This window comes from Ambystoma mexicanum, chromosome 1q (assembly GCF_040938575.1).
Source record: "Ambystoma mexicanum isolate Mex_15411 chromosome 1q, UKY_AmexF1_1, whole genome shotgun sequence".
Taxonomy (NCBI): Eukaryota; Metazoa; Chordata; class Amphibia; order Caudata; family Ambystomatidae; genus Ambystoma; species Ambystoma mexicanum.
The window spans coordinates 1,449,948,191-1,449,970,699 of record NC_090922.1 but is presented as its reverse complement, the minus strand read 5'-3'; the positions used below and the strand labels follow the sequence as shown (position 1 = coordinate 1,449,970,699).

The following is a 22,509-nucleotide window of genomic DNA, read 5'->3' as shown; positions in this document are numbered from 1 at the left end:
ACTGACGTCATCTCCAGCGAGTAAGGCAGAAGTATCTTCATTTTGGGGGGTGATCGGGTATTCTGCTACATTTTTGAAAGGGTTAGCGAGCAAGACAGTAAATGAGGAGATTGACGAGAAAAGGGGTGAAGTTTGAGTGGAATCAGTCGTACGAGTCAGAATTTGTCTTGATAAGGAAAGATATCACAAAAGCACCTGTGTTGCAAGGTTTCAGAGAGGTTGTGTGTGTAGTATATACCGATGCTTCTGAATGTGGTCTTGGAGGGGTTCTGATGCAGGAAGATGCCGCAGGACAGCACACAATAGAGTATGCTTCGAGAGCGCTCGAGGAAGTGGAGGGGCGATACTCTGTGATTGTACAGAGGCGTTAGTCATATTCTGAGCAATAATGAGTGCATCTGTATGGTAGAAAATGTGTGGTTCGCACTGTTAGGCAGAATTCTCTGCAGTACCCTTAGGGAACACTACAGGTGATTAAGTCTACAAGTGGCAGTACAATTTCACCCTTGGTACAAGCCTGTACTACAGTTCTAGTGGTAGCAGTAGTGGAGCAGCCAGACTTATCTCAAGAGCAAATGAGCAGTAATAGGAATTACACAAAGGACTCCAATTACTGTGACTCAAGCAAACACTGACTCAAGCTTTCTGGCTAAAAAATGTAAGTACGTTTATTTTTAAACCATCTGTTCACAAAACACTTCACTTCTATTAAACAAAACCACACTCTTAAATATACTACGCACAACCAATTCCCTTGGTTTAGGACAATTCAAGGTAAGTACCTTAGGATTTGACAGATCAGTGGTGTGAAACAAATGACGTTTCCAGGGGTTAAGAAACGCTCACTTTTTGACAGTAATGACAGTTCGGTCTTACGAAAGAAAAGCGTGCCCGCGGGAAGAAATGTAACCGTAGTCAAACACACTTAGCACTTTGAATAAGAACCAAGGCAAAGGGGATAAAAATCATAGGCAATACTTTTGTCAAGGCACTAGAATCGGAGGACGTGTTCAAAAATACAGATAGTCAATAGGCCTGTGCCAGTGTCAAATGGAGCAGGGCTCTGTTGTCGAGGATCCCACGATTGCAATAGTTGGAGATTAACGTGGCCAGGAGTACTTGGATATTGTCAAAGGGAGGCAAAAGTTATAAGAGAAGGAAAAAAGGACAAGCCTCCGGTAAGAAAAATAGGGTTCACCCCGATTCCTCAATGTCTGACGTAGAGAACGACCAAATGTGCAAAGTACCTTATTCGAATGAAGAAAGCTGGTGCCACGGCAGTTGTTCCTGGTCGTTCCTGCAGACTCACGGTTCCTAAAGCTTCATTCGTGGGGACAAGGACGACTACGTCTGGAGCGATCTGCACTACCCATGGATGAGACCAGCAGCTGCAAAAGCAACGGTGAATAAAGCGTGCGCTCCTTTTAAAACGGGAGAGGGCTCGTCCGATGAATATCCGGACCACTGCAGCTTTGTGCAGCGATTTCGACCCAGGAGAGGATTCTCTGGCTATAGAAAGGTGAGCTGGTTGATCCCACCAGGCTCAAGGGATGAAGACTCCGGACTGGATCTTCTGTGTCGTTGAAGGGTAGCTAGCTCAGGACTGCAGCAGGGCTTCACCGGGACTCGGAGTTGCAGCAGCCGTCTTCTCTGCTTCTCTTCGGTTCTTGTAGTTCCAGTGGCGACTCTGACTTTCAGCCCAAGAGTCCTGCCTTTTATGCAAAAATCCCCCATTCACACAGCCTGGCTGACAATCGCACAGCAGGGACGTTGTCCTACCCGGACAACCACGCCAGCCAATGGACTCAAAGTGCAACCTCGAAAGGAGGGCTTCTGGACGGATGTCCGCCAAAGGTCGGCGAACAAAGAAGGCAAACCTGGTTTGCCGCGCAAAGTAAACACAAGAAGGATATTAACACAAAGAAATGACGACTAAACCCGACCGGAGCGAAAAGCAACAGTATTTGGTCAAGCGGGTTTATGTTCGAGGCTAATATAATAGCTTAAAACAATACCACGTTTATATAGTATAATCGCGGTAGAAAAGATGGGGTAGATACCTCTGCCACCAGCCAAGTCTTAGTATTAAGGGACCGAAACAAAGCTCCAAGAGGCGCAAACAAAAAGGAGTAGGAATTAACCCTTTTCAATACTCCATGTAAGATGGGGTGTATTGGGTCTGCAGTTTAAATGACTACATAAAGTAAATGGCAACTTTCCCGGTTTCTGGGGGACAGTAGTCAGCCCCTGAAAAATTGAGTCAGTGGGAAGTCTTGGAGACAACCCTGTGTCACTGCACTGAAGGTGCTGTGTAACACACACAAAGAGTTGGGTTCATGGAGTAGTGTGGCTCCAGAGTCCAAGATCACACAAAAAGTAGAAATACATGTGTTTTGCCATGTGTAAGAGTGGGAAAAAGGTTCACACTCTTACCAGGTGGAAAAAATAAATGCCAGAAATCCAGCAAAGCTGCTGAGGGACTCGCTAGGTAAGGGAAATTAGCCATAAATGAGAATTCTCCCTAACACGCACTGATCACAAACCCCTGATTGCAATATTTAACAAAGTGTTTGGATGGAGTATCCAGGTGCATATCAAAGTGGATTAAGAGTTGTAATTTGAATTGGAATGTCTGTGGTAGAGACAATGTAGTGGTTGATGCCCTTTCCAGGAAGCCTTCATCCCCAAAGTAATGGTTGTGTGGAGTGTTTCAATAGGACAGTTATGGAAGGGATATAGATGTCAGTTTAATGTGGATTGGAAAAGAGTGGTGTTGGAGGGTGTGTCAATATATGAACACACCCCAGCCAATGACTAATGTTACGCCGTTTGCGTTTATACGGGCTCGCAAACGTAACACACTGCTAGTTCCAGGGTGGTTGGGGCATGCAAGCGTGGTTGGGGTGCATGTCCGGAAGGTCGGAGAGAGCTTGAGGCTCAAGCGAGATGATGCGAAAAGGTCTGAAGATAAAAAACATGCCTGCAGGTTGATGAATGTTAGGGGAGGAGATGAGGTGAAGATCAAACTGCCTAGATGGACCAGGAATACAGATTACAAGTATTCCAAAGTCAGTAGGGTGTGTGAAGATCTGGACAATGCCTGTCGATTGGAGCGGGGAACGAGTTGGCATAAAGAGTGAGTGGTTAGGTCATTTGAGTAATGCCACACATGCTTTGTGTGGCACTGAGTTAGCCCAGGATTGTATGCCATGCTATACATAGTTCACCCTGATCATAGGGAATGTGTTCTATTTTACATAGTTATTCTGTTACAAGTCAAGGGTTCATTACCTGTTATGTGACATAAATTCAAGGTAGAATCCAACATCTGTTCCATCATAAGAATTATATGAATGTTTTATAGAACTGTGTGGGGAAGTTGGCTGATAATCTTGCAATACAGCTGTTTCCTATACAGACAGTGTCCTGCGTGGATTACAACACGCTTCATGTGCAGTCTAGAGCGCCGCTTTGCAGACAAGCTATGCTGAAGTAAAGATATGCTGAAGTAAAGGTTTTAGGCGAGGTAAAGGAGGATACTGCCTCACAGCCTTTGGGCAATTTTGCTTCAGTGATTAGCACTGAGTACTAGTTCAGACCACTTCAACACACACCTTGCACCTGCAAATCGGCACATACAACTTGCATCCAAATTACCATCTATACAAGACTCTAGTGTATTTACATCTGAGCTGTGTACTGAAAGCTCCGAATATAGATGCAACTATACAATTCCATGTCAAAGGCTGCTTTGTAACATATACAACTCTTTTGGCAGGCCTAAAGATAACCCCGATCAAGAACAACCATTACAAATAAGCAAACATTTCACTTTCTACAGACCACACGGTTTGAAAGCTGCTGTATTTTTGTCTGCCGACTAATGGTATTTCAGAAGCTCCCTAGGATGCTGGGCCATATTTCTGTGCTCCCCTTTCGATGTTCTGCAAAGGCATTGCTTGGCTCTCACTGCTAAATACATTGCTAAAAATCAGCTGCTGTCGTGCTGTCACTTATCTTTGTCAGCTTTTGAATTTTTAATCCGCTAATAGAAATGAACTGCAAATACCTACATCCAAATACCACTGTGGCAGTTTTCATTTTGAGTGAATGGGAATTACCACTAATCTCCCGTTACTGATTCCCGGGGCACCAAGTGTTTTCTGGAGATCTTTGAACCCAGTGGGGATTTTTCTTACTGGTACAATTTTTGAATATTTCTGGTTTGCTTTACTCGCATTTTTAATTCAATTTCAGATGGTGCCCTACATCTGCTTTTAGCTGCATTGTTTTTTTTCAGAGGTGGAACGGACAGGTAAACGCCTACAAAGACTGTTGCTCTATACGGTAGTTGAGGCCAGTTCTTACCCACAGGATTTAAATTAACTTGTGAATACGCACATTGCACACTTTATAATATTGACCATATTAATGAATATTCTTTTTCTTTCTCAGGAGTGCATTCGAGCTCTGGGTCAGAACAAATCGCACACACCATTCAGAGAGAGCAAGCTGACTCAGGTTCTGCGAGATTCTTTTATTGGCCTGAACTCCAGGACATGCATGGTAAGTAAACTATAATGAAAAATTGGTATCCTGATGCTACATATAATCTTGTTGGGCCCCACACTCATTTGTCCATCTGATCTCTAAGATTACATTGTTAGTCCATTCGTAAATCTAAAATTGTTGACTTGGACACTGCCAATTAAAATTGATTCAGCTGAGTGTAGGGTCATCTGAATTCTATCTCAAGATGATTTTTTTTTTTAAAGAATATTGGCCCCTAAATACTTTCAGTAATTTGATTTCTCATGAAGTCTCTTTGATATTACTCATCCTAGACATACTTTAACCGACCGTCTGTTTTGTGTATTTTTTTTTTTTAACCTAACCACCTGTGTACTTAGGCTCGTCGTGGTGTTCTTGGCATTCAGGACTCCACATGTGCTCCATAACCGCCATTTATTTTTTCCATGTGCTTTTCACTTTACTTTGGAATACTGCTTTTCAACATTTTAACCGTCAATTCTAATGAATTCCTTCCTCTCATGGATTACTCATCGGTTATCCTATCCACAATGCACGTGTACTTCGGAACGTTTCCACCACCAGGCGGCACAGCGTGGCTCATCGGGATACTTCTATGCACTCCACGCCGGACATGATAGGGTCAGTATCTATTGAGGCGCTGCGCCCCATGACATATTTGCCTTTTTCCACGCACTCTACTTGCTTCAGGAACATGCTCCTCTGAATCTTGGAATTTTTCACGATGCCCAGCACTGCGAAGGCTGTGTGTGTTTCAAACCTAACACAGTTTGCCGCCAGCAGATGTTTGTTTCGGATCTGCACCGGATTTGTTTATTCAATAGATTGGTTTCTCCTGCAGATTTCTTATCGGATAGATATCCCTTCCAACGTCGGCTGCTCAAAGCTTTTCGACAGGGGGCTTAGGGCGTCTCGACTCTGCCGTTGATCCATCTTGACTCAGCATGGTGCTTGTCGATGCAGGACAGGATGTCTGTCACTGTACATATACTAAGTCACTCTGCCCTCAGTCCCTCCTTTTCACACGCCCAGCATGCTGCTCTCTGAGCTTGAGAGAATTCTTTCATGGCAGATTTTTGCTAGTTTTCAAATCGAATTTCGCTATGCATGCTCGACTACCAAATCGGCAGAACAGGAGACTGAGGACCCCCCCCGAGAAGGCCAGGCTCCATCAGAAGGCTAGAAAGAGATGGCACGCGAGGAGCCACTAGTCTTCTACATGTCATAAGAAGCATCATCGATGCAGGCATGACTCTGACGAGGAGCCAGGTAAGTCCCACTCTGGCTTGAGTATGTCCGGGGCTGAGTGGGAAGCCTTTGGCATTTGGGAAGCAAATGCTCCATATAATCTAAACCGCCACTGCAGGGTCAAACCTCGATGCAGCCTTCCAACAAGGTCCCAGTTGCGCCTGGTTTTAACTGGATCAGGGAGACCTAGACGAGTATGGCGCCTTTGTGCCCGAAGCAGACAGTCGCCGAAGCATCAGTCTGCGCCAACTTTCTGTTGTCGAAGGGGTCTAGGTCATGTTTCTGTGAAACAATGTACTCCATTTACGGGGATCAGGGGCCTCTCGACTTCACGCCTGGAGGGTCGGGTGGCTGCGATTTATTTTGCTGACCTTATGACTCTAGCAGAATGTCTGCAAGATGCCAGCGGCTTGGACACCGAGCCTGACCGTGGCACAGCAGGCCTACCCTTTTGGCCATGTGAATGGCCAGTACCAAAGAATGGTGGATATGGTGGTGGAGACAGAGGCTTTGTGCCTCAGCAAAGCCTCTGTCCGCCCATGACCTCACAAATATTCTAAATCGAGGCCCATTGATGGAAAGAGCATTGTTTAATGTGTCCATTGTAGACCCCCATGGCCTCTGTGCGGCAGAGGCCCTGTTTTGCCTTGAATTCCCAATGCCCCCTGTGTGTGTGTGTGTGTGTGTGTGTGTGTGTGTGCATGTGTGTGTGTGTATATATATATATATATATATATATCTCAATATATATCTCAACACACAAATCACAGTAATACATTTAAGCCAATACAATCCTATCTAAATACATATATACAAGACCAATGGGGTCTAAAGGATTAATGCACCAAATGGGTCCGTACCTAAAAGGGAAAAGAAAATTGGCAGTGCAAAATAGTCTTTAGTCCCTTCTACATCCAACACAATCCTAACTGAGAGGCAGTCCAATCCCTAAGAAGAGTGGAGCCTAATGCTGGCACACACGGGTAATGCAGATGGGAAAAACGGGGTCTCTTCAGCAGCTCAGGAAGGTGGGTGAGGCGATGAAGAATAAGTTCCCACTATTCGTGGAGGGTCTCCCCAACAGGGCAGAGCAGGTTCCAAGAGTTGGGAATAGTTCGCTAGTTCGCACGAACGAGGAAAAGGGGAGGGGCCCTTGGGGGCCACTTATGCGTAAAAAGAGTTGGATGCTCTAGGGTCACCGGTAATGGTTGCTGGTACTTACCGACCCATGGCGCACTCCGGACCAAAATTTGGCAGTCGAGTCCAATTCGGTTGCAGGTTCAAATGCGGAAATGTCTGTGGCTTTCAGCGAAGAGGATACAGCGTTGATTCCCAAACGGGACAGTGGCGATTTCTCTGCTCCTGGTGGATTTATCAGGCCAGTTTCACTGCAGCAGGCTTCAGGGGCAAGATAGGCACAAAATCAGTGCACCTGCAAAGTTAGTCACCACGTCTGAGCGCCACGGTAACAGCGTATGCTCCGGTTCGGGAGCACTCACTTTACTCCAGACCTGGGAACGCCAAGTGTATGAAATTCGGTGTGAGGGCACCATGAACACAGAGCTAGCGACGTACCAAGTTTTGAGGGTCTCCTCAAAACGGTGGCGGTATCAGGGCAAAGGTCCTGTGTAAGCTGGTCAACCCACTGGTTGGCCCAGGGACACTTCCGAGAATGCTTGCTTGCAGGTTTTGATGAAGGTGCCGAGATTAGTTGGTCCCATTATTCCAATTGGTCGAAGCGTCTTCACAGACCTTCTAGGACTAACAGATGCAGAGGGGTCCAGCGGGATGACAGCTAGCCGAGGGTGCCAAACCTACCAGTGGGCCACCAGCGGTTCCTCGACTCGGCTTCTTAGTTTCAGGATACTTGGATCCTACCCTTCGTTCAGTGAGAACTCCAGAGATCGATGTAGTATGGGTGTTTGGGGCCTTCTCTTATCGCACCAAAACGAAGAGGACCCAATGGGGGATCTTTTCACATACAAGCACACCATACGTGGACCAATCGTGGACCATGGTGGTCCCAGGAATTCAAAGCACTCCAGACTCTCTGGCACCCAGGATGTGTATTGGGGACAGACACCCCAGCCCACATCCTGGAGGCACGCACACAAGGCATGCAAAAGCCTGCCAAAGCTTGGTGTTTCGCAGGAGAATGTATGCCCAAATAAGGACTGCCCCGGGTCGGCTCGACCAGGGGAAGGTGAAGGCGCAAGATGGCCAAAGGACAGGACAAAGAACCTCGTGGCATGGCCATTTTGGATCCAGGCCACCTATTCGTGCCAAACGTGGTTAATGCAGTTTACTTGGCAGGAAAAGGTTGAAATTACATCAAAAGGTAAGCTGCCACCAGTCCTGTCCATGACGCATATAAAAAATACTTTGAGAGTATCTAGGGCCTTCGGAAATTACTATTAGACCCAAAAGCACTGTACTACTGTAAGGTACTTGGTACACTTGTTACATGTTGAAGAAAAGTTGCAACGTTGACAAGGACTAAGTGAAACAGTCTCCCAGTACTGATTGGCTTTAAGGGCATGTCAGTTTCCCCATAACAAAGTGAGCGAAAAGCCCAGAGGAGCGCAGCAGAAGGCTGGGCTCCTCCTGGTAAAGTCAGACTATGGTGTTTTAAACTAAGCAAAAAGTTGGGGAGTTCACAACTGGAGGGAAAGTTGCACATAAATGGAAATCGTTGCTAACATCCCAGCAGCTGTATCGGGAGCTCCAGAAAGAACTGCAAGCCCTGTTTAAGGGTTCCGTGGAAGAGGGTAACTGCCAAGTATTCCTGGTATTTATTGGTCCCCAAGAAAGGGGGAAGGACTTTGTCCCATTTTGTTACTTGGGACTTTGAACAAGTTCCTGGGAAGGACAAGTTCAAAATGGTGCCATTGCGATGGATTGTCCATAGTCTACAGTCATAGGATTAGTTTGTATTTAAATCAGCAGGATGAATATTTTCCCGTGCCCATCCACCAGATGCACAGAAGATATGACCTTCCTCAGAGGGGATAGGCACTACCAATTCAAAGTGATCTCCTTTGGGTGGACCGCCGCTTTGAGGGCCTTCAACAAACTGATGGCAGTAGTGGCGGCTCATCTCGGAGCCGGCACGAGTGTGTTCCCATACCTGGATGACTGGTTGATCCGGGGAAAGTTTTCAGAGCAGGGTTTGTCTCACCTCGAAGAAACCGGTTTGCTGCTGCACGGGCTGGGCTTCTACCGAAACCTTCAGAAGTCGGACACAACACCAACGCAGAGGCCCCTGTTCATTGGAGTGGTCCTGAACACACGAAAGGGGTAGGCTTCCCCCAGGCCAGAGGAGTGTCACCGGTGAAAGGCAGATGGTGAGTCTGTTCCAAAGCCACGACAGGTGGCCAGCTGTATCCTTTCTCTGCTACTTAGGCCTCATGGCTTCCTACATTTTCTTTTTCTAGTGCCGGAGGCCAGACTGCAAATGCGGTCGCTGCAGTGGCTACTGAGGGGTCTGTGGTCTGAGTATTTTGGCACTCTGAAGGACGTTCTCGTGGTTTTGAAATGGGTGGCCTGCGATCTCTCTTGGTGGACCAGCAGAGACAACCTTGTGGCAGGAGTACCTTTTTGACTGCCGTGGCCCCAGGTCAGGGAGGTCACGGATGCCTCCCTGAAATGCTGGGCTGATCACAGCAACGATTTGTTGGTGAGTGGTCTTGTCTCTCCAATGGAGAGCTGGGGGCATATCTGCAGGCTCGAGCTGCAGGCAATCCGGTTAGCCCTGAAGGCATTGCCCTTCCCTCAAATGGAAACGCGTCATAATCATGACTAACAATACGGTGGCCATGCACTACCTGAGCAAGCGGAGAAGTGTAGTGTCTTTTCCCTTTGCAGGGAGGTGCTGCAGCTGTGGTTCTGGCTACTGGAGAACCAGATATGTCTGCAGTTCATCTGGCAGGGACGGAGAACAGACTAGCAGATGCCCTGAGCAGGCAGCACGGTCTTGCACGAGTGGCAAGTGGGTCACCAAGTTTTTGAGGAGATCCTCTCAAAGTTGGGGTACCCTGACAGTGGATCGGTTAGCAATGTGGTCCAACAGGAAGTGCAGACAGTTTTGCTCAGGGGAATTCCTGGCAAGAGGTACACTGGGGTCGCATTCCTACTGAAGTGTGACTTGCACCTCTTCCAACTATGCTTGCTTTGGCTGAGCGGGTGACTGCAGGCAAAGCTTCCTGCCCGTGGTAAGACTCTCCTTGGGACCTTTTCTACATTTTTGGGGCTGCTGGTTGTGTCCCTGTGCCCTCTCGTTCCACTCTCCCCCTTCTGTGTTCCTTGTTTATCTCCCCGCCCGCCTCCCAGCACGCCCACCACCCTTATTGGCCGCCCCTCCTTCATTACTGGCCTTCCTAGGGCAGCCCCTGCCCGGCAGCCCCTCCTCGGCAAAGGGCCCCTAGGCAAAGGGCAGCTCCCATTGAGGCAGCTCCTGGCTGTGTCTACAGGTGTCCGCAGGGGAAGACAGTGGCCATCCATCCACCTGGGTTGACCAGCACACTACCTTTCCTACTCCTATCCACCTAGCAGACTCTCAAACCTAGGACTCTCAAACTTAGTTATGTTTTTCTCACTTTTTAATATTGTATTGTGAAAGTATTAAAATTTTCATTGTGAAACGTATGCCTTTTTTCCCCTCTATTGGGACTCTCAAACTTGGGTGTGTTCTCATGTTTTTAAAATTGCATTTGTGAAAGTATTTTCTTTTTTTAAACTCAAGTCTGTCTTGTCCAATTGTTCACTTGTCACCCCTGTCTCCTCTGCTTGCACCCTGCCCTGTGTCCTTCCCTAGCGCTCTCCCCTTCCCTCCTCTCCCTACCTACTGTATGGTGCTCTGTGTCTCCTATTTTCTTTAACTGCTTCTCCCCCTATCGACTATCCTGCTCTCCTCACTAAATCTGGTAGGAAGAAGTTTAAAAAGGAAATCCTGATCTCCAGCCCAAGCCTCCCTATCGCTGACGCCTATACCAGTGCCTCCTCCAGGCAAACTTTCACTGATATCCTCTTTGTCGTTCCCTCACCAGACCTATGGACACTATATATGGTCTCTGTGCTATCTCCTTTCTCTTCCTCTGCCATTAATGGTGGCACCGGTTGGAGGCCCTCCTGGCCTCCTTCCACTCCTCTAAGGTCATCATTGATATTTGTGAATGGTACAGTCTAGGTCCCAGGCCCTCATGCCAACCTTCTCTTCGATAGACTTTTCCTGCACCTCATCAATTTCCTTTCTTCTCCTGCTGTCCTCCCCACCCCCTCCACGGCTTCCTCGCCTCCCTCTGTTCCCTCCACCTTGGCTACCTTACCCTCTCCTCCTTCCCTTTCTGCCCCCCCTCGGGCTTCTTCTACACCTCTGCAGGACGTACCTCTTGTTAGGGAGAATTCTCATTCTATGGCTAATTGCCCTCACCTAGTGAGTCCCCCAGCAGCTTTGCTGGATTTCTGGAGCTTATATTTTCCACTTGGTAAGAGTGTGAGCCTTTGTCCCACTCTTACATGTGTTTTGCCCTGTGTATTTCTACTATTTGTGTGATCTTGGGCTCTGGAGCACACCACTCCATGAGCCCCACTTGTTGTGTGTTACACAGCACCTTCAGTGCAGTGATACAGGGTTGTCTTTGAGACTTCCCACTGACTCCATTTTTCAGGGGCTGACTACTGTACCCCAGAAACAGGTAAAGTTGCCATTTACTTTATGTAGTCATTTAAAACTGCAGAACCAATACACCCCATCTTACATGGAGTACTGGAAAGGGTTAATTCCTATCCCTTTTTGTCTGTGCCTCTCTGAGCTTTGTTTTGCTCTTTTACCATTTAGACATTGCTGGTGGCAGTGTGATCTACCCTAACTTTTCTACCGCGATTATACTATATAAACTTGGTACTGTTCTAGGCTATTATATTAGCTTCGCAAATAAACCTGCTTGACCAAATATTCTTTCTTCTGATTCTGGTCGGGGGTATTCGGCATTTCTTTTTGTTAAAGTCCTTCTTGTGTTTTACTTTGCGCGGCAAACCAGGTTTGCCGCCTTTGTTCATTCTTTTGGCGGGCTTCTCCCAAGAAGCCCTCCTCTTGGCGCCAGGGTCTCTAGGTGGGCTGAATGTGAGGGGCGGGGTGTAGTCACCCCCTGCACAGGGTATCCTTGGAAACCCAAGTCGCACCTTGGCATGATTGGCTGAGGTGGTTGTCCGGGCTGGACAATCCCCCTGCTGTGTGATTGACAGCCAGGCTGTGAATGGGGGATTTTCACATAAAAGGCAGGGCTCTTGTGCTGGAAGTGAGTTGCCACTGGAACTGCAAGGAACCGAAGAGAAGCGGAGAAGACTGCTGCTGCTGCAACTACCGAATCCTGGTGAAGCCCTGCTGCAGTCCTGAGCTATCTACCCTTCAAAGACAAGAAAAGATCCAGTCCGGAGTCGTCTTCCCTGGAGCCTGGTGGATCAAGCAGTTCATCTTCCACAGGCAAAGGAAGATCGAAATCTCTGCACACTGCTGTATTGGTCCGGAAAGCCACCTGAAGAGCCTCTCCTGTTTTAAAGGAGCACACCTTTTATTCACTGCTGCGGTTGCTGCTGCTTGCTTAATCCCTAGGTAGTGCAGATCGCTCCAGACGTCGTACTTGTCACCGCGGCTGAAGCTCCAGGAACCGTGAGTCTGCAGGAACTAACCGGAACAACTGCCATAGCACCAGTTCTTCTTCACTTTGAATAAGCTACTGTGTCCAATTTCGAGGAACTAGGGTGAACCCTTTTCTCCTCACCAAAGGCTTGTCCTTATCTTCCTTCCCTCTTATAACTTTTGCTTAACAATATCCAAGTACTCCTGACAATCTCGAATCGTGAACTGTATTAACCGTGTGATCTTTGACAACAGGAACCCTGTTCCACTTGACACTGGCGCAGGCCTATTGACTTTAATTCACTTGTAGTAAAGTGTCCTCTGGTTCTAGCTGCCTTGACAAAAGTATTGACTGATTTTTGACCACAACTCTTTTGTGTTAATTCATGTGCTAAGTGGGTTTTAACTCCGGTAACATTTTTCCAGCGGGTACGCGTATCTTTAGTAAGACCGAATTGTCAACTGTCAAAAAGTGATCGTATCTATACACCCGGTAACGTCTTTGTTTCATAACACCAGTCTGTCAAAACCAAAGGTACTTAACTTGAATTGTGCTGCACAAAAGTGATTTGGTTGTGTGCAGTGTATTTTATGTGTGGTTTTAATTTAATATAAGTGAAGTGTTTTGTGAACAGATGGTTTAAAATAAATGTCCTTTTACTTTTTCCCCAAAAACCATGAGTCAGTGTTTGCTTGAGTCACAGTAATTGTAGTCCTTTGTATAATCTCTACTACTGCTAATTTACTCTGGACATAAGTCTGGCAGCTCCGCTACTGCTACTACTTTAACAGTGTAGTACAGGCTTGCACCAAAGGTGAACTTGTATTCTCCAGCATGGGGTCTGGCATGGATTCACATGCTCATGAATATTCCCCGTCGTCAGGCTGGGAGTCCTCGGTAAAGAAAAAACCAGTATCAGTTTCGTTTCTGATCTGTCTTTCGTAGTAATAACCAATCACTGGTCTCTGCGTCATACTGACCACAGCCAATGACTGCCCTCTACCTAAGCACCGCCTCTGGCAGCCATCTTCAGATTTTTACCGCACGTTCATGTGTTGGGATCCTCGTGCTATTGCTCTCGAGCGTTAGTGCTATTTTTTCACATTTTTCTCAAAAAACTTCTTTTTTTTTTTTTTTTCCGTCAAAGAGCCTCAAGCTCCACCGACTCTCCATCCGATCAACGGGGACCCGTGTCGGATTCGTCTGCGCCCCTCAAGGGTGAAGATCTTGTCGAGCTACGCTTTTGGAGGACTCCAGAGGTTTCTCAGGCCCGGACATGGCCCAGGAGAAGGGAAGCTCGACGCCCGGAAAGCTGTTCAGGATCTGCCCTGGATGCCAGCTGCAGAACGTCTTTAAGGAGGACGAACACTCCTTTTGTCTCTACTGCTTACATGAGGACAAGACGCACGTGGAGATGGACTGTGCGTTTTGCGGCAATATGTCGGAGCGGACCATGAAGGACCGCCACCAACGTCTCGCCAACTGGCTGGAAGGGAAGAGCCCGTCAGGCGAGAAGAAGAGGAAGAAATCCGAGCGGTCTTCTAAGACCTTTGAGGACGCCCCGGCGACGGGGGTCCAACACAAGGCCAAGCACCGCGAGTCCGCTGGCACCGGGAGCGCCGAACGATCGGGCTCTACGGGCGCCAGGCAGGGCGCACCCTCCCCGGCACCTTCAGCCACGAGCCAACGCTCTGGGTCGGGTAAGAGGAAGGACGAGCACCCGGCGCAGCTCCTGGAGAGGCCCCGGTCGAGCTCGAAGGCCCCATCGGAGGGGGAGCGAGGCAGTGTCCCCCCCCCTCAAGGATAAGGCGGTGAGCGCACCTAAGGTGGTGAAGGCCTTAATCCATCCGGCCAAGCCCTCTATCGATACTGTCGCGGCGGCCCTGGCTCAGCCTGTGGAGGCTACACCAGTGGTGGCGACCTCGGGGCTCAGAGTCTCCCTGCCACCTCGGAGGGAGTCCTCTTTTGTGCCCATCGATAGGACCCCCGTGAAACCCCCGGCGGGGAAGAAAAAGGGGGGGCAGGGCGTCGTCGTAGATTCGGCCTCAACCTCCGAGGAAGAGCTGATTGAGGTCTTAAGCCACGGCCTTGGTGTGGAAGAAGACCGGCCCGTCGGGATGGATCCCGACGCAGGTGACGACAACATCGTCGAGGGTGCCGACGGGGCTCCTGATCGCCCGTCGGATTCCCCTCTGCCAGTGCCGCAAGAAAACTCGGCGGCCATTTTGTTGGCTATACAGTCCTTATGTTCAGAGATAAGGACGAGACTACCGTTGCCGACGGAGGAACCTCTCCCGTCGGGGGATCCTGAACCGGGACCTTCTGGTGCTCCCCCACCCAAGAAAAGGATGATTCACCCTCCACCTCCTTTTCAGCCGTTGCGCTCCGTCCAGTCCTCCTCCCCGTCCACCCGAGGGGATGATACGGGGACTGACACGGCAGCGACGGGTACGGACGACGAGGTATACGACGACGATCTACCGTCGTCGCCTCCCACCAGGGTTTCTCCGCCCGACGAGATTGGATCGTTCCACTCCATGATCGCCAGGGCATCCGAGCTTTTCCAACTCTGCCCTGAGGAGAAGAATAAGGAAGGATTCCTTTATCAACGGCGCGAGGCCAAGAGGAAGACGGTCCTCGCGGTGCCTCTACTGGACGACATTTGGGATGAGGGCCTCGCCCTCCTCAAGAACCCTTCCACGACGCCAGCTAGAAGAGACCGGTACGAGAAGAAGTACCGGGTCCCGGACGCGGCCCCCCTATGCCTCCGGGCGCAGCCTACCCCGGACTCCGTCGTCTCCGCGGCAGCCAGGAAGAAAGCGAGGGGGGGGTGCGGCCTCCACATCGACTTCCCCACCGGACGGCGAGGGAAAGAAATTGGATGCTATGGGACGCAGGGTCATCTCGTCTGCAGCGGCGACGATTAAAGCGGCCAACGCCTTGGCTATCGTGGCCCGCTACGACAGGGAGCTATGGTACAAACTGGCTCCCCTGCTGGACTTCCTACCGGACGACAAGAGGGCGGATGCCCTGGAGATCCTACAGGAAGGCGAGGTGGCGTCGGACCACGCCATCACTATTGCGACGGACATCGCCGACACTGGGTTTCGCCAGTTGGGCAACGGCGTGTGCCTTAGGCGGCGTGGATGGCTCAAGGCTACGGACTCCCGTCAAGACGTACAGACCAGAGTCCTGGACATGCCGTTCGATGGGAACAACCTGTTTGGGCAAACAGTGGACGATTCCCTTCAGGCCATTAAAGCGGACACTGAGACGGCCCGGGCCCTTGGGGTTCTGCAGCAACGACGGACGCCCTTTCGGAGCAGCGGAGGCAAGGGCGCCTCCAAAGGTTCCGGCGGCGGTTTCTCCACCTACCGTCAAGCGGCCCGCTCGTCGTCTTAGGAGGCCTACAGAGGACGAGGCAAGTCTGGTGGACCCCGCCGTCGTCGCCAAGGAGGTCAAGGCGGCAAAGCCTCTTCGAAACAGGATTGAACCGGCCGTGGGGTCGGGCCCCCACCGAAGCACCCCGGTGGGAGGCCGGCTGGCGAGCTTAGTCAGCGTGTGGGAGTCCATCTCCACCGACCGTTGGGTGCTGGACGCCTTAGCCCGGGGCCACGCGCTCGAGTTTCAAAGAAGGTGCCCGCGCGTCCCCCCCGTGGCCAGGAAAGAGCTTCACGTCCCTCAGCTTCTCCTGGAGGTAAAGGCGATGCTCAGGAAGGGCGTCATCGAACTCGTCCCAAAGAGGCTTCGGGGCTCCGGAGTTTACTCGAGATACTGCCTTGTGAAGAAGAAGACGGGAGGATGGCGACCCATCCTAGACCTGCGACGTCTGAACAAGTTCATCAAGGCGCAGAAGTTCCGGATGGTCACCCTCCAGCACGTCCTGGGGCAGCTGGAGGAAGGAGACTTCCTGTCGTCGTTGGATTTGGAGGATGCCTACTTCCACATTCCCATCCTAAAGGGGCACCGAAAATTCCTCAGGTTTGTGGTCCAAGGGCGTCACTACCAGTTCAAAGCCCTCCCCTTCGGACTACGGTCGGCACCCAGGGTATTTACCAAGTGCCTTGCACCGGTGGCGGCGCAACTGCGCCGCGAGGGGATCCACGTCTACCCCTACCTGGACGACTGGCTCATCCGAGCCAAGACGAGGGAGCTCGCCGTGGAGCACACGGCAAGGACCGTCCAACTTCTCACGGACCTGGGATTCTCCATGAACTACGCCAAGTCCCACCTGGTACCCGCGCAAAGCGCACTGTTTCTGGGAGCGAAGCTCGACAGTGTCCCTTCTGGCCTCCCCGTCGGAGGAAAGGACCAGGTCCATCCTGGGCAAGGTACAGCGGATGTTGGTTTCCGACGCGGCCAAGGTGAGGTCCATCAAGTCCCTCCTCGGAATGATGTCTTCTTGCATCTACCTCATTCCCAGTTCCTGGACGCGCCGCTGGATCCAAACGACGGGCGGCTTCGAGGAGAGGATCACACTCGATGAGAGTTTCCGCCGAGCGGTCCGGTGGTGGGGCACCCGCACGCATCTGACGGCGGGCATGGACTTCCAGACCACCAGGAGACAGTGACCACGGATGCCTCCCTGGAAGGGTGGGGAGCGCACACCGAAAATCTGCACGCGAGAGGCCTCTGGCTCCCGACGGAGAGGTCCCTCCATATCAACGTCCTGGAGCTCCGTGCAGTGTTCTGGGCCCTCAGGTCCTTCCTTCCGTCCCTCAAGGGCAAGGTGATGATGATCTTCACCGACAACACCACCACCATGTTTTACTTCAGGAAACAGGGCGGATCCAGGTCCCCAGCACTGTCCAAGGAGGCGCAGGACCTGTGGCATTGGGCAGTCGCCCAAAGGATGTTTCTGGTGCCGTTTCATCTGGCAGGGATAAAAAACACCATCGCCGACTCACTCAGCAGGGAGCTGCACTCGTGCCACGAGTGGAAACTACGGCAGGATCTAGTGGATCGCCTCTTCCGACGGTGGGGCACACCCCAGATCGACCTGTTCGCGACGGCGACGAACTCCAAGTGCCGGAGGTTCGCCAGCAGGTTTCCCCAGGCGAGGAGCATGGGCGATGCTTTCTCGTTCCCCTGGGAGGGCCTTTTCCTCTACGCGTTCCCTCCTTTGCCACTGCTAATCCGGCTCGTCAACCAGCTCAAGAGGTCACGGTGCAGGATGATCCTCGTCGCACCTGCGTGGCCGAGGCAGATATGGTTCCCGGACCTTCTGGACTTGTCAGCGTCCCCACCAATCAAGCTGCCGGTGGACGCGGATCTACTCTCCAGGGAAGGAGGCGCCATCCTCCACCACGACCCGAAATCGCTGAACTTGCAGGCCTGGCTCCTGCAGCGCTAGAGTTTGGAGGATACGACATACCGGCCGACTGCAGAGAGGTTCTTGCAAAGGCCAGGGCGTCCTTGACTCTTAAATGCTACGGACACAAATGGAAGAGGTTCTCTGTCTGGTGCCACGCACAGAAGATTAACCCTCTACGGATTACGGCTCCCCAGGTACTGCCGTACCTGTTGACGCTGGCCAAAGCTGGACTGGCACACGCGTCCATCAAGATTCATCTTGCTGTGATCTCCCGATACACCAGAACCACGGGCCGGACGTCCCTGTGGTCTCATCGTCTGGTGAAAGAGTTCATGAAGGGACTGTTCAGATCGTTCCCGCCGGTGAAGGCGCTGGCCCCGGCGTGGGAGCTCAACGTGGTGCTGACCAAGCTCATGGGACCTCCGTTCGAGCCTCTGCACTCGGCCCTGTTGAAGTTTCTGTCGTGGAAAACAGCGTTTCTTGTAGCCATCACCTCCGCACGACGGGTGGGAGAGATCCAGGCCCTTTCCTGCAAGGCCCCGTACTTGACTGTTCACGACACGAGGGTGGTGCTCAGGACGCACCCCTCCTTCATGCCAAAGGTACCGTCGGACTTCCATCTCAACGAACACTTGTTGTTGCCTGTGTTCTTCCCGTCGCCGGCTGAGAGGACTTTGCACTCGCTGGATGTGGCTAGAGCGCTGAAGTTCTACGTGGACCGCACGAAGTGTTTTCGGAAGACGTCACAACTCTTTGTGAACTTTGGACCTGTCAATCGGGGGAAGGCTCTCTCGAAGGCTTCCATTTCCAGATGGCTCTCCGGCTGTATCATGTACTGTCATCGGTTGGCAAACCGACCGCTGCCTGGCCGTCCGAGAGCCCATTCCACCAGAGCGATCGCAGCTACCACGGCGTTCCTTTCTGGTGTGCCCCTGTTGGACATATGCAGGGCTGCTACGTGGAGGTCGACGCACACCTTCACGAAATTCTACTGCGTCGATCGGGATTCCAGGGAGGAGTCCAGGGTCGGCCAAGCAGTGCTGCGCAACCTGTTCGCCTGGTGAGGAGGTAAGATGCTTAATGTTGATTTTTTTTTTATTAGTACGCTTCCTTAGAGTGCGCTTCCGGTATTCCTTTTCAAAAATTTTTAAATCAGAGAAACATCTTTGATCGATTAAACACATCTTTGTTTTTTTAAATTCCTGGTTCATCAGGAAACACGTGTTGAGAGACTGAATGGATATAATTATTTGAAGAAGATAATTTTGTTTGAAAGGAATTTAAAAAAACAAAGAATAGTTCGTTCTATATTGCAGCAGCCGCAATATACACTTCAACAGGTGCAGCATCCAGGTAACAAACAAATCATTTATTACTGCACAGTTAGAAATCGCCAATTTAGGAAACCAAAGCCGCAAAGGACTGCAAAATTTATGCTTAATGTTGAGTTTGATGTAATGCTTAATGTTGAGCCTTTGCCACCTCCCGTGGTTGTGCATGTGTGTACTGCTATGTATTCTTTATTCATGAGCATGTGAATCCATGCCAGACCCCATGCTGGAGAAGGAACAAGTTACTTACCTGTAACTGTTGTTCTCCAGCATGGGTCTGGCATGGATTCACATGCGAACCCTCCCGCCTACCCCTCTGCGGCTCTTCACTTGGTCATACTGCCACTTCACGTGCTTCCAAATCTGAAGATGGCTGCCAGAGGCGGTGCTTAGGTAGAGGGCAGTCATTGGCTGTGGTCAGTATGACGCAGAGACCAGTGATTGGATATTACTACGAAAGACCGATCAGAAACGAAACTGATACTGGTTTTTTCTTTACCGAGGATTCCCAGCCTGACGACGGGGAATATTCATGAGCATGTGAATCCATGCCAGACCCATGCTGGAGAACAACAGTTACAGGTAAGTAACTTGTTCCTTACCACTCATAGTCTTTGTGTGTAGTGGTCCCCAAGGAAACTGCACAGGATTCTGCCGAATACCTCTGATTTGTACCCCTCCCCGGAAGTCTTTCATGGACGGCAACCTTCTCCATATTGCCACTCTTAACTCTCGCTCAGCTGTCAAACACTACTGACATCTGCCCCCTTCTGGCGGAACTTGACCTCGATGTCCTCGGTCTCACCGAGACATGGTTTACGGCTAGCTCTGTCACAAGCTTTGACAATGTCTTCCCCAACGGCTACAAGATCCTCTCTGCACCCAGGTGCAACCGATCCGGAGGGGGTGTAGCCCTGATCTTCCCAGAGTGGATTCCTGCCTCTGTCATTTCTACTCAGGCCTACTCCGCTTTCGAATGCCTCGTCTGCAGGCTCTCGCACACTCTCCTAGCCATTCCCTTACTGTGGCTACTATCTACCGCCCACCTGGTCAGATCTCCTCTTTCCTCTGAGTGGGCGGACCTCTCCTCTTCCCTCCTGGTCTCGACCACTCAACAACTCCTTGGAGACTTCCACCTGGATGCATCCTGTCCTTCCTCTGGACTCTCTTGCAACCTTTGCGACTCTATTTTCCCCTCTGGACCGACTCACTCTGCAGGGCATACTCTGGATGTTCTGAACTCCTCAGACCTTCCCCTTTCTATCCCTCTCACCACTCCTCTCCTGGAGTGATCACTTTCTCCTTTCCTCACAGCTCACCCTTTCTACTCCACAGGCCAAGCCAACTCCATCACTGCCACCCACCATCTCGGTCATCTGACCCATGAAGCGCGTGTCTGAGGCTCTCGCCGCCACTTACTCTTATGTCCTGTCCCCGTTCCTCCATACTCCATACTGTATGGGCGTCCCTTCCAAGGGACGGGAGATGTAACCTTTCTCACCAGAACAAACCACCTTCCCCTTTAAATTTAGAGGTTCTGCCCAGGAAGCATTCGCTGCCCTGACTCCGCCCCCTGGCGCCACATCCCAGTCCCCTTTTCCGCGTCGACGGGAACAGGCTGAATTCACCAGTGCTCCTGGGTTTGGCTTCGGCCATGTATTTCCACGAGCGGATACTTCTTCTTTTGTTTTTTATTTTTATTTTTTTAAATCGGGGGCTCTTCCGCACAGGAGGGCTCAGCCAGGTCCTTCTACCGGCACGTGACCCGAGGCTGCTACAGCTACCGGCCTTCGGATCGAGGGATCCTCGGATCCTCCCGGGCGCAGTGTTGAGGGACTGAAGGCTTCTTGTACCGGGGCTACACCCGAGGGGCCACCCCCCCTGTTACCGGCAGTACGTCCTAGGGGATGCCTAATCGCAGCTCTACAGACCCCCGGTTCGAGGGTGTCGCACCTACCGGCCCGAGGAGCAGGATGGCCTTGTGATCCACATGCAAGAGTCTTGGAACAGGCCGGGCCCAGCGGGCCGAGAAACCCGGCATAGGCACGTGGCAGGCAGCCCGACAAAATGGCCGCTGCGCCAGAAAGGGCCACCTGTCCGCCATTCCACATATTCGGTGAACAAGTGTTGAGGTGGGACTGGCCTCAACCAGGTATGTGGCCTACAGTCTACCCTTCATTTGCACAGGGCAACTTTCATTTGCGCCCATACGGACTGGGTACGCAGCGGCTCCAACAGCCCCCTGCTACCCTGTTGGTACCCCCTACCACCTCTTCGTCCAGTGAGGAAGTGCTCTTCGAGAAGTTTCTCGGCCTCATGAGGTCTCCTCAGATGGGAGTTATAATCAAGGACGCAGTCTGGGAAGTACTCCCGGCCATGCTAGAGGCACCATAGACACCTTCATCGGGCCCCTAGGCCCCGGTACGCCGCCTCCGTCTCCACAGCCAACTCGGCAACCTCCGGCTGCGGTCACTGTACCCCAGCCTGCGGCGCCATCTACCCCTCCTCCACAAGATCCTCTAGATATGCAGGATACGGACGAGGAGGAGGATCCGGATACGGCATCCTCAGCCAGGGCCTTCCATGAACACCTTGCTGGCCTGGCGGAGTTCCTGGGCCTCCTCCAACCTGACGTCGAACAGCCGGCAGAGGGGGTTCTGGCTGAAGTCCTCACGAGACACCTCTCTGTCAACACGGGGATTTCTATGCAAACCGATGTAGTCTCCCTGGCCAAGAAGGGTCGGCTCAAGCCCCACTCAGCCCAGCCGGTCAACCGACACCTGGACGCCAAGTACAGACAGATGGAGGGGGATACACTCTTGCTCTCGACCTATCCTCCGCCACACTCCTCGGTGATGATGCGGCATCACTATACTCCAAGCCTCAGTCTGCTCTGCGGCGGTGCTAGGCAAGGATTAGAAGATCTTGGAGGCAGACAGCAAGAAGATCTACTCCAACGCCCATTGCACCTGTGTCAGGCCAGCGCAGATGCCATGCTGGCAACTTGACCTCATGGAATCCACAGTGGCGAATATCGATACCTCAGGCCGTGCCATCTGCATTGCAACGGATATGAGAACCGCCTGGCTCCGGGCAACAAAGTTCAAACCGGATGCCCAGGAACGCATTTCCGATCTACCATTTATGGGAGGGATGGGGGAGATGGGTTGGGGGGGGGGTGTGACCTCTTCCACTCCTCTACGTACGAAGAGCTGGACAAGAACAGCTCACCAACAGCAAAGTCTTTATCCATGCTTACGAAGATCACACCCAAATCGTACACCCAATCTCAGCAGCGCTCGGAGAAGGGTCTTACATATGGAGGGTTCTGCGGCTTCCAGGAACGCAGGTCCAGGCAGCCGGACTGCTCGCCGTTTCAGAACCGGCACAAACAAAAAGGGGGTAGGGTAAGGGCTTTTTCCAGTGC

At 51.3% G+C, this 22,509-nt stretch overlaps 1 protein-coding gene across 5 annotated transcripts in view; it reads left to right on the top strand.

Annotated features, from left to right (window-relative positions):
• KIF2C (kinesin family member 2C) overlaps positions 1-22,509 on the top strand; it is a 1,350,025-nt gene that overhangs the window by 1,093,596 nt on the left and 233,920 nt on the right. For all 5 annotated transcript variants that reach the window (XM_069642340.1, XM_069642339.1, XM_069642341.1 and 2 more), the window contains one exon: positions 4,456-4,566. In XM_069642340.1, the coding sequence (XP_069498441.1) occupies positions 4,456-4,566 (111 nt within the window). The remainder of the gene's footprint in view (positions 1-4,455; positions 4,567-22,509) is intronic.